Source organism: Rattus norvegicus, chromosome 8, assembly GCF_021556685.1.
Source record: "Rattus norvegicus strain SHRSP/BbbUtx chromosome 8, alternate assembly SHRSP_T2T, whole genome shotgun sequence".
In the NCBI taxonomy this organism is placed as follows: Eukaryota; Metazoa; Chordata; class Mammalia; order Rodentia; family Muridae; genus Rattus; species Rattus norvegicus.
Window position 1 is genome coordinate 10,369,146 of NC_141541.1, and position 21,540 is coordinate 10,390,685.

General features: G+C 39.6%; 1 protein-coding gene across 5 annotated transcripts in view; it reads right to left on the reverse strand.

Annotated features, from left to right (window-relative positions):
• Positions 1–521: 521 nt before the first annotated feature.
• Dync2h1 (dynein cytoplasmic 2 heavy chain 1) overlaps positions 522–21,540 on the reverse strand; it is a 221,001-nt gene continuing 199,982 nt past the window's right edge. For 3 of the 5 annotated variants that reach the window (XR_015626948.1, XM_087563631.1, XM_087563630.1), the window contains 4 exons: positions 18,692–18,801; positions 17,566–17,647; positions 6,157–6,273; positions 712–1,033 (listed from right to left, as the gene is read on the reverse strand). Coding sequence is in view for 4 of the 5 variants with exons in the window: in XM_087563631.1 (XP_087419757.1) it covers positions 875–1,033; positions 6,157–6,273; positions 17,566–17,647; positions 18,692–18,801 (468 nt within the window). In the remaining variant the exon portion in view is untranslated. 5 annotated transcript variants of the gene reach the window in all.

Below are 21,540 nucleotides of genomic sequence, written 5' to 3' on the forward strand. Positions count from 1 at the left end.
AGCTGGACATAACTCAGCTCCTAAGGCGTCACTCAGTGGCAGCACCGCTGCATTCTTGGGTTTCAGGGAGTCTTGCAGAGATCAAATACAAGTTCCAAAGCTTAAAGAAAGAAGGTTACTCTAAATCCTATGCCCAGAACTTACGTTTCATTATCTATAGTATCTGCATTCTCAGGTGAATTCTTCCTCTTTACCTTTAGGATATTATTATGTATTATATTATTTGATGTTCACAAAGAAATGGCATCTTGTTTAGTTGTTAAGATAATTCATTCATACTTGTGGCTTTATAAGAAGATGGATAAAGTCCAACATGCTTGTGTGTGGATGCACACATGTGAGTGCACATGCAAACATGCTCCATACCATTTTAGATTACTACATCAGATGTGGCCTATAGCATGAGACCAAAACTGTGAGACAAAATAAATTTTTTTCTTGTGTTTTAAATGTAAAAAAAAAGATAATTCATTCATTATACCTTTGTACATTGTTCAATGCTTAAAAGCAGAGTGTATACATACTTAAAACCATAGATTAAAATAACTTTATTTGCAATTATACAAAACCAAAATATTATCGATTTCTTAAATATAGAACTTTAAATTGTAAATATTTAAACTACTGAAAAGTAAACTTCTTCATAAAAATATTTAATACCTACCACCAAATACCCCATTTTAATATGAAATTCTTTAAGGTACACAGTGCTGGTGTTACACATTTATTAAAATAGAAACACAAGGAGATCATCAATAAGAACAACTCATAGCAGATACTTGAATTAACATTTCAAATGCAGACTGACTGCATGCTATGCATAGAGCGCTGAAGTAACTGTCACTTTGCTGAGTCCTCCTGTGTTGTCTCAGATTTACTGATTTTTAAGAAACAGCGCTGCCCCACACTGGATCCACTGGTCCTGGTTGCCACCACAGGGAACATCAATGTTGGTCACCACACAATCCCTCTCAGCACTTGTGTAAACAGGCAAAGAGATGCATTCATCGGGGGAATATGGACCATAAGAACCCTGTTCAAAAGAAAAGAATGGTCTAAAAATAGAGCAACAAATCCACACCTTCCAATTCTTATGCTGTATTAGATATTAGACATTTCAACCAAAGATTACTATAGTAAGTTCCTATATCCCACAGCAGCTTACAAATAGCCAACCATGGTTCCTTTAAACACTTGCCGAAGGACTGGGAAAATGGCTCACCAGCAAGCATGAGGACCTGAGTTCAAGTCTCCAATAATTACATAGAAGCCAGACACACAGTACAGGCAGCTCTAGCACCAGTGTTCCTAGAGAGATGAGAGACTGAGATGGGGGAGCTCACTGGCCACCTCACTGGTGTGTACAGTGGTGCTTAACAACAGAGAACCATCTGAAAGGTGAAGAAGACTGCGGTGGCTGTCTTCCGACTTCCACAATGTGCCAACCGTGTTCGTGCTCTCCCCCTCCTCCCTCGCCTCTGTCTCTGTCACTCTCTCTCTCTGTCTCTGTCTCTCTCTCTGTCTCTGTCACTCTCTCTCTCGGTCTCTCCCTGTCTCTGTCTCTCCCTGTCTCTCTGTCTCTCTGTCTCTCTCCCTCTCTCTCACACACACACAGAGATGTAATCATACACAGAGACACATAGACACACACTCTAAAACTTTCCTTTAGCCCCAAATACTGGAATATTTTAAAATTAAACATATAATTTTATCTGTAAATTTCTACAAACATAAAAATAATTTCTAAGCAAGAATATGCTTACAAAAAACTTCAATTTCTCAATTCTTACTACCAGTAAGTTCAATCTAGAAGGGAAGGATTGAAGGAAGTGCTGTAATCTCCCTTTCTTCTTCACACAGTGCATGTCCCTGGTATGCTCCCAGGGCTGCTGCTTTCCCGAGCTAGCTGGTGGACTCGGGCATTCTCCTGTAGTTCAGTGCAAGTCTCTTCCTGGTGCTCCACTTGTCTGTCTCCACCCGGATGCTGTTCATGTTGCCTGCTGACTTTGCTGCCCTTGCTGTCTGTCGTATGTTCAGAGTCTCAGTGTGCTGCAAGCTTGCATTCAATCTCTCCCGAGAGGAGAAATGAATGATTACTGTGATGATCCTTGGTTTCTTTCAGGAGAATATGCCATCAAAGACCCTCACCTGGGTGCCAGGCATGGCTAGCCATGTTTCATCTAGAATTTTTGTGTGGCTGGATTTCAGAAATAGGCAACTTTTTCAAAGAAGAATTTTCAAACAAATTTGTAATAGTGTTTCCAACTTAAATCTAACACTGGTGTTTGGTCTGAACTTATGATCTCATTCAACTAGTGAATTATTAGTGTTTTAGAGCTGGAATGGAATTTAAGGATTATTCTAGAAGATTACTGGAATGGATTAGAAGCATAGAGAGTTTACCCATAGTAAAGATGGCCATGATAAATTCAGTTACTATCTTTAAAGTCAAAGTGATCATTTATGGAAATGCATGGTTTTAGAATATGGAATACTTAGAAGCTAAGTATTTTGTTCCCTGAGGTGAAAGAACATGTGACCTTTGCATATGATACAGGAAGTTAGAGCCTTACTCATGTACATGCCTTACTCTTTGGACCTACTTCTATCAATTCTGAAATCAACAAGAAAAATTCATCCCTTTCACACTTTCTGCTGATAGTAGATAATGCTATAGCAAAGATAAGTAAAAATAGTTTTCTTTCAGGAAAATATTTTTTAAATCCTATTTTAATTCTTAAGTGGACATTATATGAACCTTTTCTTTTCCAACATGAGGATTCTGCTGAGATCCTCACATCTTTGATGTAAGTCACTTCAGTCTATTTGATACCCATGAATTTTAACCTACTGCACATACAACAAAGCTTGCATTTTACATAGATCATTTCCCAAAAGAATGCAGCCATCTGCCCTGAGTCTTCCTGGCTGTCTCTAGTTTGTGTGACTGCTGGGTTATCTGGCCTACCATATGACAGTGCTTTGTGTGCTCATGGAGCACTTATGTCACAGAGGTTGCACACAGATGGGAAAAATGTCCTTCAGTGAAGCTTACAACTTAGGAAATACACACACATCAAATATCTAGAACATAACTTTTAAGTAAAGAGTACTAAAATTAAGTCTTCTGGGCTGTCATCCTAACAAGGGTTATGAGAAAATGAATTCTTAGGTGGACTGCTTGTAAAATGTAGGGTCTGGAGTAAGAAGAACCTGAGACTCCTGCCACTGACTTGGCCCTCTTCTCCAATTCTGCTTAGGATTCAGACTCAGAGCCATCAAGTGCAAGCTTTCTTCCACTGCGGCCACTACTACAGTCTTTACAAAAGGCAGACAGACATTACACATTCAGTGGACTGTGGTGGTGTGAAGCTTCGTGCTGTGAGGGGTCAGTTTTCTCGAGCACCTGATGTCTGCGGGAACCTAAGCCCAGGTAGCACAGTGAAAGGCTCCAGGACACCAGCAGACACCAGGACAGGATGCTCTGATGCTGGGTATTCACTGACAGCTCACACAGCTTTCTCCCTAGTGCTATAGGACCACTGTGGCTTCTTGACATTCTGCTCAGCATTTCTCAGGCTCCTGAGGTTTGGGAAAACCGAATGGACTTGCTCTAGGTCCCTAAGCATAAATGACCCAAGTCTAGGCAGAGCCAATGATCTGGCTAACACCAAAATGCTGATGGTTCCTTAGGTGTGCTGTGTAACTGCACTAAATACTGAGAATCCAGTTCCTTCTTTAATACATTTATTTTATCAGGACAAAGAATCAGACTAGCTAGGCTAAGGTATTTGAACAAAATTAAAATTTTATGAAAACTATTAACAAATACACTGTTCATATAACAAAATAAGATACTTGAAGACCGTAAATAGTTCAAAATAGTACATAAAAAGTATTATGCAAATAAAATTCAGTAATTAAATCCCATATATTGTGACTGCATTACAGTTACAATAAACAGAAACTAGTCTGTTGGCTAAGCTCAGTACTGAAGATCAAGTCTAAAATGTGATACCAGTTTGGCCCAGCTATCGTTCATGCATTCTGTCCTATGTGAGTGAGCACACTACAGGGTTTTCCTGCTTCTCTAGTCTATTAATGTAACTTTTGTGCTTTAGGCAAAATGAGTTAAAAGCACACAAGTCCTAGCAATAGCAAGCAATATGCTAATGGCAGGACATCTCCAAAGGGACACTGCTGTGTCCACCCTTCTTCCCTTCTCTTATTCCTTTGCTCAGAGGTTGATGTTGGTACTTGGAATTTTTCACTGAACGCTTCTGAGTGGAGAAATAACGTAATTTCATATTTGAAAGATATGTTCTGGCCACTGCTGGGGGTAGCGACTACAGAGCAGAGGCAGGCAGACTGATCGAACTCTGTTACATGTGTTAATTTCTATTTTAATACATCCTCATTCACAGAAACCACAGTAAGCATGAACTCTGTCCTCTGCATATTTTAAAACTACTCTGTACACATTTATAACGCTTATGCAGCTATGTAATAGTCTGTGCACGTTTCTTCCTCTTACTCCAACATAGACAGGAGTTTAGTGTCTTAGGAGAACTGACCTACTGCCAGAGTCCTGACCTTGGGGCTGGCAGGCCCTGCTCTTCTGGAGGCTCCCAGAGAGGGTCTCTGTCCTGCACCCCTGGCTTCAAGTTTACCCTCTCAACTTCTGCAGCCTTCAGGGTTCTCCTGTCTCTCATTTTTACAGATCCTCACGAGGATGCTGGTTCTACCCAGATAACACAGGATGTAGCTCCCATGTGGAAAGCTTTGGCCTAACGCATGTGCAGAGTGGGTACAACTTTGAGCATCATTTACAGCTTAAGATCAAAACCCATATAACCCATAATTATTACCTTTTTGATATAAATTTCTGAAAAAAGACAAATATTCTTTTGATCTCATTGCCTTATCTGAAAGTTATCCCAACCCTGGAGGCAATGAATCTGCATGGGTGGGAGGAGCCTCCCAGGATGGTGCTCTTTTGTCTCTCTGAACAGTGACAGTTAGTTACTGCTACAGCTCTAAACACTCAGTGTTCAAACACTCAGGTGCTCTTGATCTTGGTAAAAAACATTGAAATATATATATATATATATATATATATATATACACACATATATATATGTGTGTGTGTGTGTGTGTGTGTGTGTGTGTGTGTGTGTAAACTTCAATGCAGCATTTCCTAATGACAAAAATATATTTTTCCTGTAGTGAACAACAGTTTTGCTGCTCATCAGAGGGAGGATTACAATGTATTATGTATCCATTTTCAGTTTAAGCTTCAGAGTTAAGAAGATACACATCTCATCTAAAACTGCATTCTATTTTAAAGACACAGGTATGCCTCCAGGTTCCATCCACTATTGAAGAATAAAACTCTCAGTTACTGAAGCTGCTGTTATTCTGTGAAACCTCTGACATATATTACTCTGGCCTGGTGTACGAGTTACTTTTATACTGCCAAGATAAATACTGTGATCCAGGCAATTTATAGAAAGGTGGCTTTATTTGGGCTGATGGTTCCAGAACAGTCTGAGTCCCTGATGGCAGAATGGAGACACGGAAGTTAGGGTTGGAGGCTGAGAACTTACGTTTGGAACTGTAGCAGGAAGCGGGGAGTACAAATGGAGACTGGCAGCTGGCTTTTAAGCCTCAGAACCACACAGTGACCTATTCCTCAGAAGGACACACCTCTTGAGCCTCTTCAAGCACCACCAACTTGCAGCCAACATTCTCGTTTCACAGCCACACCTAGTTACTTTCAGTGCTCCTGACTATGCAAAGGCCTTGACCTGTGTGGCTCAAGAGACTTACTTGAAACCATGAAAAGTGTGTGTCTAAGAGGTGTGCATAGGAAGGCTCATGGCACACCATCACTCAGTTCTTAAGCTCAAGGTTTGGATCTAATCCAAGGTTTGGATCTAATCATACACATTTTTTTTTTTTTAAAGAAAACTGTTTCCAAAACAAAATGGTTTAAAAATCTTTACCTCTTCAAAAATAAAATACTTTGACTACAAATGTGTTAAATTGCAGGTAAAATGGGAAAGCAAACTAAAACCACCACAAGCCATGATATCTTGCAGAAAAGTAAATGTGGGAGTGGAGCAGTGAGATTGGAGCTGTACACCCAAGGCTGACCTGCGGAGTCCAGCCCATGTAGCACGGAAGAACCGACGACACGCTGGGGGAGTCGTGCTGGTTTTCTGAGAGGCGACTGCCATCAAAACTGCAGCCTTCCAGTAACAGACCGCTGATCTGCACAGAAAGGAACTCAGTGTTATAGTATAAACCAGATTCTGATGTGCCAGGCATACAGTGCTGTGAAAACAGATTAGGGCCGTTTATTTGGAGAACACACCAAATCTGAACTGTTCACTGTGAACTTTCTCTAGACAGTTCTCACTTTTTAGCTAATGTCCTCTGAGAAATTCACAATGTCAGGTTAATTAGAAATATAAAAGCAAAACACAAATTAACTCTTTTCCAAGAGGTGTGAGAGAGAAGCCTAATCAGAGAATGACCACATGGTCCTCACACATCTTCTAACACTTTTTATTTTTATTTTATTTATTTTTTTATTAACTTGAGTATTTCTTATATACATTTCGAGTGTTATTCCCTTTCCCGGTTTCCGGGCAAACATCCCCCTCCCCCCTCCCCTTCCTTATGGGTGTTCCCCTCCCAACCCTCCCCCCATTGCCGCCCTCCCCCCAACAGTCTAGTTCACTGGGGGTTCAGTCTTAGCAGGACCCAGGGCTTCCCCTTCCACTGGTGCTCTTACTAGGATATTCATTGCTACCTATGAGGTCAGAGTCCAGGGTCAGTCCATGTATAGTCTTTAGGTAGTGGCTTAGTCCCTGGAAGCTCTGGTTGCTTGGCATCTAACACTTTTTATTAATGAGTTATAGCTGTTTCCTTTTCTTTAAAACCTGGGAAGAATACCAATCTGAAACGACTGCTGTGAAGATTGTTATAAACCAAGGAGCGGAGTATTAACAATACCATCTTCCTTTGTAAGAACAGGCCTTGCACCTTGCCTGGGCAGCACAGTAGAGCTGACTCTGATGTAGGAGGCTCGGGTGAGCTGGCTCTGGGAGCATGAGTTTGGAAGAGCTGGTCCACCACTTCTCTGTTCTTTGATGTCAAGGGATGGAGAGGGATGGATAAGGAGAGATACTTCTGAGATATGCTGCCCCCACGCACCCCAGCCACCTACAGCAGGCTGGAGAGCTGACCCTTCCCCTTACACTGCAGTACCTAGGAGAGTGGGTCCTGTACTTCTCCGGGGCAGCATGGTAGAGCTGGCCTTCAATGTGGGGTTTGCGAATGAGCCAACCCTGCCTCTTATATCCTGTGCTGTGGCATAGCAAGGGAAAGATGCCATCCCCCACCCTCACCCCTTGCCAGCTACAGGAAATGGGAGGGCTGGCCCTGGGGTCATGAGAGGAGGAGTTCTGGTCCCACCCCTCACCTGCTGGAGCACTCTGAAGAGCAGATCCTGCACCTCCCCTGGGCAGCAGAATATAGCTGGCCCTGGTTGCAGGGGTTACTGGTAAGTCAGCCCTGAAGGTATGAGATCAGGAGAGCCAGTGTGCTGACCAGTTCAGATCTCTCTCTGGCCTAGATCCACCCCAACATCGATCCCATCAATGAACTGTGACCTCCTCAGCCTGGCAGGCCAGGGAGACTGTGAAAACACCCAAGAAAGGCAGAAGCAGACCTTGAGTGATGGGCTTTATCAGCCTGAGCAGAAACATCTTCCTTGGCTGCAGCTGTGAGCTTTGATGTGCAGGAGTTAAGCTGCTGCCTTGATTTGTGCTGAAGTTAATGAACTGCAAACTGGAAACTTAGATTTACTGCTGTACTGTTGCTACCCCATGTTACTGTTCTGGGGATGGGTTTTGTGATTTCTCCCTTTATATACACTGTGCTGAATATTAAACTTTGATTAGAACGCTGTTTTGGCTTCATGTTTCTCTCACCCCCTGCCCTTATCATTTCCAGTCCTCCTTTCAGGTGAGCCCTGCTCGACCTTAAGCCACTGGACGGCTACAGTGAACCCCTGGACGGCTACAGTGAACCCCTGGAGCACTTGACAAGGCTGGTCCTACAGATCTAAAACTATAGGATCTCCATGACACTGGGTCACAGGCTATCTGAGAGGAGGACCAATCTGACATGGAGTAAAATATGTGTGACGCCATCAGATACATAGAAAACGTTCAGTAAGTTTCAGCCAGTGATACCGGCCATATACAAATTATATAAACAACGAACTGAAGTGAGAAACATCAAAAGTTTAAGCAGAAATTACTTGGATAATTCTTACCAGAGGTCTTTTTACAATACTTTCTAGATAACTGAATCTATTCTACTATCTCATTTATATATACAGGAAATGAAATCTTAAAACACTTTATTGAGTTCACTACTGAGCACACGAATGTGATTTACATGTCTGTACACACTTAGGGGATAGCTTTACTATTTGTAAATTCAATTAATACTGTTGGTCTCCAACTGCACCCTGGAGTTAACCCTGTGGCACAGCTCTCTGGACCCAAATCCTGCCCAGAGGGACCTGGTCTCCCAGGTGTGCTGTTGCTCCTAAGTCCACAGGTGAGACAAACATTTTTACTCCAATAACTGGCCAAAGACAACCTGCCAGGACACCACAAGGCTCAGGAACCAAAGAGCAACTGGGGACAGAATCCTTCTGGTCTCCATCTGCACCCTGGAGTTAACCCTGTGGCACAGCTCTCTGAGGCCAAATCCTGCCCTGAGAGAGCTGGTCTCCCAAGAGCGCTGACACACCTAAAATTACAGGCTCACAGAAGGGACCAGCTTCAGTCAGAGACAGCAAAACCAACTCACAAAAGAGATAACAAAATGGCGAGAGGCAAGCACAAGAAGCAGAAACAAAAGCTACTTGGTTTCATCAGGACTGAGTTCTCCCACCACAGCAAGTCCTGGATACCCCAAAAATAGCAGAAAATTGAGACATGGACATCATCTCATGATGATGATAGAGGACTTTAAGAAGGACATAAAAAACTCCCTTAAAGAAATACAGGACAATACAAGTAAACAAGTACAAGCCCTTAAAGAGGAAACGCAAAAATCCTGTAAAGAATTTCAGGAAAACACAACCAAGCAGATGAAGGAATTGAACAAAACCATCCAGGATCTAAAAATGGAAATAGAGACAATAAAGAAATCACAAAGGGAGACAACCCTGGAGATAGAAAACCAAGAAAAGAGATAAGGAGCATCAACAGCAGAATACAAGAAATAGAAGAGAGAATTTCAGGTGCAGAAGATACCATAGAAAACATTGACATAACAGTCAAAGAAACGCAAAATGCAAAAAGCTCGTAACCCAAAACATCAAGGAAATCCAGAACACAATAAGAAAATCAAACCTAAGGATAACAGGTATAGAAAAGAGTGAAGATTCCCAACTCGAAGGGCAAGTAAATATCTTCAACAAAATAGATGGGACTAGAAAAGAAATTCCTCCCATCACATTATCGTCAAATACACAAAACAAAGAGAATATTAAAAGCAGTAAGAGAAAAAGGTCAAGTAACATATAAAGACAGACATATCAGATTTACACCAGACTTCTTACCAGAGACTGTGAAAGCTAGAAAATCATGGGGAGATGTCATATAGACCCTAAGAGAACCAAAATGCCAGCCCAGGTTACTATACCCAGCAAAACATAGATGGAGAAAACATGACAAAACCAAATTCACACAATATCTTTCCACAAATCCAGTCCTACTAAGAATAACAAGTGGAAAATTCCAACACAAGGAGTGAAACTACACCCTAGAAAAAGCAAGAAAATAATCTTCTTTCAACAAACCCAAATGAAGATAGCCATACAAACATAATTTTACCTCTAAAATAACAGGAAGCAACAATCACTTTTCCTTAATATCTCTTAACATCAATGGACTCAATTCCCCAATAAAAAGACTTAGACTAACAGACTTGATCCAGCATTTTGCTGCATATAAGAAATGCACGTCAGTGACAGATACTATTTTAGAGTAAAAGGCTGGAAAAAAATTCCAAGCAAATGGTTCCAAGAAACAAGCTGGAGTAGCCATTCTAATATTGAATAAAATCAACTTTCAACCAAAGTTATCAAAAAAGATAAAGAAGGACACTTCAAAATCATGAAGGAAAAAATCTCTCAAGATGAACTCTCAATTCTGATCTTCTATGCTCCAAATGCAAGGGTACTGATATTCATAAAAGAAACTTTACTAAAGCTCAAAGCACACATTGGACCTCACACAATAATAGTGGGAGACTTCAACATGCCATTCTCATCAATGGACAGGTCATGGAAACAGAAACTAAACGAAGACAGTGAAACTAACAGAAATTATGAACCAAATGGATTTAACAGATATTTATAGAACATTTCATCCTAAAACAAAAGAATATTCCCTATTCTCAGCACCTCATGGTACCTTCTCCAAAATTGACCATATAATCAGTCACAAAACAGGCCTCCACAGATACAAGAAGATCAAAATAATCCCATGCATCCTATGAAATAACCACTGACCAAGGCTGGTCTTCAATAATAACAGAAACAACCAAAAGCCCATATAGAGATGGAAGCCGCACAAAGCTCTACTCAATGATAACTTGGTCAAGGGAGAAATAAAGAAAGAAATTAAACACTTGAGAATTTAATGAAAATGAAGGCACAACATACCCAAAATTATAGGACACAATGAAAACAATGCTAAGGTAAGAGGAAAACTCTTAGCTCTGAGTGCCTCAGAAAAGAACCTGGAGAGAGCATACATTAGCAGCTTGACAGCACAACTGAAAGCGTTAGAACAAAATGAAACAGATATATCCAAGAGAAGTAGGTAGCAGGAAATAATCAAACTCAGGGCTGAAATCAACAAAGTAGAACAAAAAGGAACTATACAAAGAATCAACAAGACCAGGAGCTAGCTCTTTGAGAAAATCAACAAGATAAACAAACCCTTAGCCAGACTAACCGGAGGGCAGAGAGAATGTATCCAAATAACAAAATCAGAAATGAAAAGGGAGACATAAAAAGAGAAAGTAAGGAAATTCAAAAAATCATCAGCTCCTACTACAAAAGCCTATACTTAAAAAAAAAAAAAACAAACCCTGGATAATCTGGATGAAATGCACAATTTTCCAGACAAATACCAGGTACCAACTTAACATCTAAACAATCCCATAACCCCTAAAGAAGTAGAAATAGTCATTAAAAGTCTCCCAACCAAAAAAATCCCAGGACCTGATGGGTTTAGTGCAGAATTCTATCAGATCTTCAGAGAAGACCTAATACCAATACTCTTCAAACTAGTCCAAAAAAATTTAAGCAGAACACTACCTGATTCTTTCTATGAAACCACAGTTATGTTTATACCTAAACCACACAAAGACCCAATAAAAAAAGTGAACTTCATACCAATTTCCCTTTTGAATATCCATGCAAAAATATTCAATAAAATTCTGGCAAAAAGAATCCAAGAATACATCAATCCACCATGATCAGGTAGGCTTCATCCCATGGATGCAGGGATGGTTCAATATGCAGAAATCCATCAATGTAATCCACAGTATAAACAAACATAAAGGAAAAAGAAAAACCACATGATCATCTCGTTAGATGCTCAGAAAGAATTTGACAAAATTCAATACCCCTTCATGATAAAAGTCTTGAAAGATCAGAAATTCAAGACCCATACCTAAACATAGTAAAAGCAATATACAGCAAACCAGTAGCCACCATCAAACGAAATGGAGAGAAACTTGAAGCAATCCCGCTAAAATCAGGGACTGGATAAGACTGACCACTCTCTCCCTACCTATTCGATAGCATATTAGTCCTAGCTATAACAATTAGATAACAAAAGGAGGTCAAATGAACACAAATTGGAAAGGAAGAAGTCAAAATATCACTATTTGTAGATGATATGATAGGACACGTAAGTGACCCCAAAAATTCCACCAGAGAACTCCTATACCTAATAAACAACTTCAGCAAAGTGCTGAATATAAAATCAACTTAAATCAGTAGCCTTCCTCTATTCAAAGGATAAACAGGCTGAGAAATAAATTAGAAAAAATGACACTGGTCACAATAGTCACAAACAATAAAAAATACCTTGGTGTAACTCTAACCAAGCAAGTGAAAGATCTGTATGACAAGAACTTCAAGTATCTGAAGAAAGAAATCGAAGAAGATCTCAGAAGATCTCAGAAGATAGAAAGATCTCCCATGCTCATGGATTGGCAGGATTAATGTAGTAAAAATCGACATTTTGCAGGAAGCAATCTACAGATTCAATCCAATCCCCATCAATATTCTAACTCATTTCTTCATAGAGTTAGAAAGAGCAATTTGCAAATTCATTTGAGAGAACAAAAACAAAACAAAACAAAACAAAAAAACAAACAAAAAACCAGGATAGTGAAAACTATTCTCAGTAATAAAAGAACTTCTGGGGAATCACCATCCCTGACCTCAAGCAGTATTACAGAGCAATAGTGACAAAACTGCATGGTATTGATACAAAGATAGGCAAGTAGATCAAGGAAATAGAATTGAAGACGCAGAAATGAACCCACATATCTATGATCACTTGAAATTTGGCAAAGAGGCTAAAACCATCCAGTGGAAAAAAGACAGCATTTTCAAACAATGGTGCTGGTTCAACTCGTGGTCAGCATGTAGAAGAATGCTAATTGATCCATTCTTATCTTCCTGTACAAACTCAAGTCCAAGTAGATCAAGGACCTCCACATAAAACCAGATGCACTCAAACTAATAGAAGAAAAAGTGGGGAAGCATCTCGAACACATGGGCACTGCAGAAAATTTCCTGAACAAAAATACCAATGGCTTATGCGCTAAGATCAAGAATCGACAAATGGGATCTCATAAAACCGCAAAGCTTCTGTAAGGCAAAGGACACTGTTGTTAGGACAAAACGGCAACCAACAGATTGGGAAAAGATTTTTACCAATCCTACAACTGATAGAGGGCTTATATCCAAAATAGACAAAGAACTCAAGAAGTTAGACCGCAGGGAGACAAATAACCCTATTAAAAAATGGGGTTCAGAGCTAAACAAAGAATTCACAGCTGAGGAATGCCGAATGGCTGAGAAACACCTAAAGAAATGTTCAACATCTTTAGTCATAAGGAAAATGCAAATCAAAACAACCCTGAGATTTCACCTCACACCAGTGAGAATGGCTAGGATCAAAAACTCAGGTGACAGTAGATGCTGGCAAGGATGTGGAAAAAGAGGAACACTCCTCCATTGTTGGTGGGATTGCAGACTGGTACAACCATTCTGGAAATCAGTCTGGAGGTTCCTCAGAAAATTGGACATTGAACTACCTGAGGACCCAGCTATACCTCTCTTGGGCATATACCCAAAACATGCCCCAACATATAACAAAGACACATGCTCCACTATGTTCATAGCAGCCTTATTTATAATAGCCAGAAGCTGGAAAGAACCCAGATGCCCTTCAACAGAGGAATGGATACAGAAAATATGGTACATCTACACAATGGAATATTACTCAGCTATCAAAAACAATGACTTTATGAAATTCATAGGCAAATGGATAGAACTGGAAAATATCATCCTGAGTGAGGTAATCCAATCACAGAAAAACACACATGGTATGCACTCATTGATAAATGGCTATTAGCCCAAATGCTCAAATTACCTTAAATGCACAGAACACAAGAAACTCAAGAAGGACGACCAAAATGCGAATGCTTCACTACTTCTTTAAAAGGGGAACAAGAATAACCTTGGGAGGGAATAGAAAGGAAAAGTTTAGAACAGAGTCTGAAGGAACACCCATTCAGAGCCTGTCCCACATGTGTCCCATACATATACAGCCACCAAACTAGATACGATGGATGAAGCAAAGAAGTGCAGGCTGACAGGAACCGGATGTAGATCTCTCGGAGAGACACAGCCAGAATACAGCAAATACATAGGCAAATGCCAGCAGCAAACCACAGAACTGAGAATGATTGAAAGATTCAGAGAAAGGACTGAAAGAGCTTGAAGACCCCATATGAACAATAATGCCAACCAACCAGAGCTTCCAGGGACTAAGCCAGTACCCAAAGACTATACATGGACTGACCCTGGGCTCCAAGTGCATAAGTAGCAATGAATAGCCTAGTAAGAGCACCAGTGGAAGGGGAAGCCCTTGGTCCTGCCAATACTGAACCCCCAGTGAATGGGACTGTTGCGGGGAGGGCGGTAATGGGGGGAGGATGGGGAGGGGGACACCCATATAGAAGGGAAGGGGAAAGGGTTAGGGGAATCTTGGTCTGGACATCGGAAAAGGAATAACAATTGAAATGTAAATAAGAAATACCCAATTTAATAAAGATAGAGAAAGAAAGAAAGTTCATAAAGCTATAAATATAATTGTTTTGTTAGCTTGAAAACTTTAGAATGAAATCGATATAACAAAACCCCAATGCTATATTAGTATATAATGCTTGGTGTAGTGGCTATTCCTGGTTCTCAACTTGAGTACATCTGTAATGAACTACAGTCCAGAAATGGAGGGCACACCCATGATCCAGATCTTGAGGCTGGAAGACACAGGATTCTGATGCAGATCTTGACATGGAGATCTGAAGGCACAGTAGCCATGAAAAGTTTAGGACCAGGCAAGGTAGTATATGACTTTATTCTCAGGAGACTAAGGCAAGCAGATGTCTGAGTTCAAGACTAGCCTGGGACAAAGCAAGTTCTAGCTCCAGGGGTGGTGGTACACACTTTTAATCTGGGCCACATCTTCTGTTGGAGTCCTTTATAAGGACACTAGAATAAGGAAGACTCAGTCTTCTTCACCTGCTTGCACTTACTTGCCAGCACATCTGTTGGAACCTACTTCTTCAGGAGTCCAGCTTATATAGAAACAAGCTGAAACAACTAGTCTTGTGGGACTGAGAAACTATTAGATTTTTGGACTTCCCATTCACAGCTGCCCATTGTTGCATTACTTGGACTGTAGACTGTAAGTCATTCCAATAAATTCTCTTCATATATACAGATGTTGCATAAGTTCTGTGACTTTAGAGAGCTTTGACTAATACACTTAGGCTGGCAATGTAGTTCAGTGGTAGAGCACTTCTTAACATGGAAAGTTAAGAAGGTCCTGGGTTCAATCCACAGGACCAAAGCCAAAGTAAAGGAAGGAAAGGGGATGGGAAATAAGGAGATGGAGGGAGAATATGAACGAGTTACAGCCTAAAGGCTGTAAAAAGAAATGAGAGAACTAGAATGGTAAACCAAAAGCTGATGTAACAATCTGTATGAATATATACATGCCTTTAATAAGTATAAATACATTGCTGATTTATAACATATATATATATATATATATATATTTCTGTGTATATATAACACAGAAGAGCAGGGATAGGCTGTATAGGAATATTTCTATATCAATGGAATTCAGTTTGTATTACACTGAAGTAGAAATAAGTTGTATACTGTAAGGCTTAAGGACACAAAATGTCAATGAAAAATGAGAGTTTCAAATGAAGGATATCTTTCATATTTTTTGCTGCAGCAGTTCTATATCATTAGGAGAAAAATGAAAACAAAAATATTCCTTGTCTTAAACTTCATATCTGAAAGTCAAATGAATCACACTTTAAATGTAAAAAAATAAAAATAAAAAAATCTGTCAGAAAAAAAACAATGGAGGAAATTGTTTGGAATGGGAACTCGTGGAATCTCCATGTAAAACTATTAGCTAAATAAGCAAAGAAACAAAGGGCACACTAGGTAGATAAGAAACAGGAGTGTTCTCTTAAAGCTTTTATGACTTTTTCTCTTTGGAAATCCTAAAATATATTTTTCTGTATTTTTATTTCTAGAGCTCAACCTTTATGTCTTCAGAATCAATTTATTAATTTCATCAGCATATCCAACTTGGACCAGAGGATGCAGTCCAACACCAAATCATAAACTTACTTAGTCTACACACACACACACACACACACACACACACACACACACCTACACACACACACGCACACATACACACACACACGCGCGCGCGCACACACACACACACACACATATACACACGCACACACACACATACACACACACACGCACACACACACGCACGCACACACACATACACACACACATACATACACACATACACACATGCACACACATGCACACACATACATACACACATACACACACACGCACACACACATACACATACACACACATGCACGCACACACACATACACACATGCGCACACATACACACACACACACGCACACACAGACACACACACATACACACACAGACACACACACGCACGCACACACAGACACACACACATACACACACTTACTATTCTACTCCTTGATTGAGCAGTTCTTGGGTGCAGTTCGTAGGTGACAATGCTGTGTACTTGTTTCTCTGCAGGACTGGGACTGTGTTGGATATGGCATATTATTACTACCTTCTACCGGTCTTTCAGACAGCGGCAGCCTACTGGCTCAGTTGCCACTGCCTAGTACGGATAATACTAAAGCTGCTCCCATCAGGAGTTGATTTCTTCTCCAGTGCTTGAACTTAGGCTCAGCCAGTTACTTGCTTTGGCCTGTCATTGGTAATCAGATGTTTAACAATGCTATACTGATACTGTGTGGTAAAGAAAGTCTTCGGGAGCATGAGATGTTACACAGAGGAGGACTGAAGTGAATTAGGGCACAGTCAGCAGTCACTGGGGATTGGGGGTGTAGTGGTTTGAATAAGTTTGGCCCTATAAATTCATGTATTTAAATGCTTGGCTCTTGGAGAGTGGCACTATTAGGAAGTGTGGCCTTGTTAGAGGAAATACGGGCTTTGAGGTCTCCTAGTGCTGAAGCTCCGCTCAGTATGGAACCAGACCCTCTTCCTGGCTGCCTGAAGAAGGAAGTCTCTTCTTGGCTACCTTAGGATCAAGATGTAGAACTCTCAGTTCATTCTCCAGTACCGTATCTGCCTGGACACTGCCATGCTTCCTACTATGATGATAATGGATTAAACCTCTGAAACTGTAAGCCAGTTCCAATTAAATGCTGTCCTTTGTAAGAGTTGCCTTGCTTCGGTCATGGTGTCTCTTCCCATCAATGAAACCCTACCTAAGTGAGGTCAACACTGACTTGTGAGTGGACCTGACCTAGGTAGAGATGTTACACTAGGTAGAGGCACTCTTGAGAACTTCCATTTTGTGTGATCATAATTTAAAAGTACAATTAAAAATAACGCATACTGGATTTTACTTTTAAATATACTTACAACTTTATATTAGATCACATATGTCCTATTATAAGGTCTTTCATGTTAATCTTTCATAATTAACTGTAATCGATGGTTGAGCTCTGTTGATCTTACAAGGATAGGTGCCTATGAGTTAGAAATGTGTATTTTACCTTAGCGATGCAGTTTAAATTTAAATACCCCAAGTCAGTACCTTAATCTGCAGCTTTGCTTCTTGAAGTCGGCCTTTCCAGGATGCTACAAATTTAAGGCTATCCACAGAGCAGCCTGTTGCCCTACAAAAGCAAGCAGAAAACGTCGTGATAAATAACTGTCTGTTGCACATACACAGGTGTAGCAATAGAATATGTGCTCAGTGGGCATAAAGCCCCATCCGCAATCTCTAGAACCAAACCTAATGCCATAAAAGAATGTTCTTAGGAAATAAACCAGCAATCCATATCTTTCCAATGACTTATTTTAAATACAAATATTTACAATGTGCAAATAGGAGCTACCAAATTCAGAATAATACCTAAGACTTTTAACATTAGTTGCTTAAACGTCAGTGTTCCTTTGAGATTATAAATCTCAAAGGAGGGCTTTTGACATACTATACATTACTAGTATTATTATTGTTACTACTACTACTACTACTACTACTACTACTGCTATTGTTGTTATTATTATCATAGCCTTCAGATTTTAGCACATAAAGATATTCATTAAGTTTATACTGAATGAGCAAAAAATGTTCTGAGTAAAGATAACACCAGGCCCTAGAATTAAACTTCTGTTTCTTCCTCAGAATATTTTAGAAAACATTCTTATGTCTGCCTTGTTACACACAGTGCCTATATAGATGCAGTAATCTGACACTGGCACAAAAACCAGCTTGGACATAAATATCATCTCTGTTCAGCACAAGACTTATCCAGAGCAGCCTCCTAAGACATTGTGTAAAGTGTTTTAGTGTTGAGGTTGGTATTCTTCAGCCACCTGTGGTTATCGAACGCAGTGAGCTTGGCTAATGTGCCTAAGAAAGGAAATCCTTTAGTTTATATAGCTTATGTTTAAATAGAGCACTGGCTACTATTTTGGATATTGCAAATCGCTATTTAAAAAAATGACCAAACCTAGGAATTAATTTTTTCAAAGTTTAATAAAACAATGAAATCAAAAATAAAAACTGACTGCTGTTACAGGCCAGCTGCTGGGGGAATAGTAAACCTATAGAGGATTCGCGAATAAATTTACTCTGGTCGATCAAGACAATGTGACTAGAGATGAAGAAACAAAACATGATGACCCCGAGGGGAAAGAGTATTCACTCTGACTACCTTGCCGTTTCCTGGCGAAGAGCATTGAGGAATGTGTCGGGATGGAAGAGCTCAGACAGGTCAAGCGTATCCGCGAGAAGAGCTTGCTTCTCAGCTTTCTCTACCCAATTCTGAGGAAGAAGGGAGGGAAACACATAGAATATATAGTTATGCATAAGCCATTTTTAACCAGACTGCTATACAGTCATTTTCCAATTGTTTTGAAAGTGTCTAAAAAAAAATGAGCATTTCACTCTGCCTTGCGAAAGCTTGATGTAGCAATCTACCCAGCATAAGGAAGCTTCCTTGTAAAACCTTTTCATTGTACAAATCTATTCACAATAAAAATTAAAGTGGGATATTTCAGGTTGTGTGTGACAGTTGGGGTTGGTCCCTCTCCAGCAAATAGTGATGTTTGCTCATGTAAACTGGATGCACAGTTGCAAATCCTGAGTCCTGAGGACCCTTTCCTCTCAGCAACACACTGGCCAATGGCCAAGAAGAAATGAGTCTCTCCAAAAGGTTGTAAAGTAGTCTCTTTACCCTTTCTACTTCACAGATCAGTTCTGCTGCTGTCATATGTCAACATACAGTATGTTTGATTAAAAACTCAAAAGTTGTCACCTGGAACAAATGCATCACAGTCCTGTGCAACAGCAACTGCATGCTTACATTAACCAACTGTACGTGTACCACCACATGCAAGTTAGACCCTTGTGTCTTAAAGACACAAGGAGGTTAAAGGTCTTGCCTTAGGTTACACTGCAGCCGTTAAAGCCCAAAAATAAACTCAGGCATCCTGGTGATTTTTTTCTGTTAAGATTTCTGCAGTTCCTAATGCTAAAAGGTGGCTTCCTCGTACTTTCTGAAGCAATCTATCACTTCAGCTGGTGCACAGAGGTAGAACACAGGAATATCAGCTAGTAACTGCTCAAAGAAGGCATTTCCTCAGTAATTCGTCTTACATGCTTTATAAACAGTCTAAGAAAATCATTTGTGCTACATTAACAGAAAGCAATGCGCTTAGTGTTCTATAACAGCCCATTTCATACCTCTGCAGCTCAGCCAGGATGAAAGAATTATTATTATTATTATTGTTATTATTGTTATTATTATTATTATTATTATTATTATTATTATTATTATAACTAGACTCCAGTCTCCGCATCTGCATACTAGTCTCGTGTACTGGACTAGTAAAAAGTCTTATGATACAGATGTGTCTAAAGCTCTGTAGTAGACATGTGTTGACTTTTTAATAAGACTTAAGATGATGCTCTTATAAACAACTGTGAATCTCCCTCTCTGCTATCATGTTTTACAATAATGCTATATGCAATCTCATCTGCTTGCCTTTCATGATTAGCAGAAAACAGGAGGTATAGTTCAGTGGTAGAACATTTGACTGTATTATTAACTCAACAGCCAAGAAGTTATTCTTTTAATGAATCATTTAATAAAAATATTTACAATTATACTATATTAATACTATAAAATTAATTTTAAATTCTAATACCCTAAGGGTTGTTATCAGATGTGGGTTTATATATGCTCAAACTAATTAAAGAATAAATAATAGCTGATAATCAGATTTTTACTTCATTAAGTTTAGATTAAGATAATTAGTCAAGGAGGAAACATTTCTTTGGTAGAAATGTTGTTAGTCCATGGAAAAAATAAAGACTTGCTAGTCTACTTAGCATAAAGCTAGATTAATATATGGGTGCTGGTAGATAAGGCTTATGGAACAAAGCTTCTTCTAAAGGTTATAGTAACTGATTAGCAAATCTTATAGTGATAGAAGAATTGCCTTTTTCCCACATTTAAATTATACTTACATCAATTTATGACCATGGAAATAAAGAATTAGGTGCCAGTATTTTTAAAGAAATGTATACAGACACCCTGGGGTCACAACAAAACTTCAGTCAACAGAATCACAAAAACTTCTTAGTCAAAGACTCTCCTTCATACATTCCACTGACTATGGCCACTGCCAGATGGGTTTCCAAAAAGACCTAATACCTGCAGTCTTATCTACGATCATGAATCTTCACATCTCTAGTTACTTAAATAATGTGTAAGAAATATAGTTAACAGCTAACAGGTGAGTTAACAGCTAACAGGTTGGCCTGACAAATGGGCCAGGCAATTTCTTAAACATCACACATGCACATAATCTCAGAACAGCAGTCAGGACAACTCCTGGGTTAGGCCACAACAAATCCTGGAGACAGTCAAATATAATTTCTTACTATACCATATATGAAGCGACTTTCCAAAGTGATATGAAAAGATTTCAAAATACTACAATGTAGGAACATGGTCCAAGAACTGAGTCATGAATTGGGAATTCTGAGTACTTGTGAGAAAATTCCAAGAAAACAAAACAAGAGCCTTGTGACCTCAGTTTCTTCAAAAACACAAGATTGTTCTTAGAATGGGATTTTGTGCCCCTCCCAGGTGTAGTGGGTAAGAGTGAGTTTACTTCAGATTATTCAACACAACTGCATATTGATTTGTTTACATGTCTCCATGGAAAAACATGTTTTTCCACCGTAGCTTGCCCTTGTGATCGTACACTTTGCCCATGTGACTCTTCATAACCCTCGGAGTAAACTGATCTCTGAATAAAGTTGACTATCGCATAATCACTTTATTCTGTTCATTTTAAGGTTCTCCCAGGTCTAACCATCAACTAGAGCAGTAAATACTGCCCTAACGATGCCTAAACGATGGTTTATGAATTCAAATTATACTCATTCTATTAAAAGCATTTACTCTATGACAGATGCTTATAAGATAGGGGAGTTGGATACCAAATAACTGACACAAAGGTAAAAAGCAGAAAATGACATGTACTGTCTTAC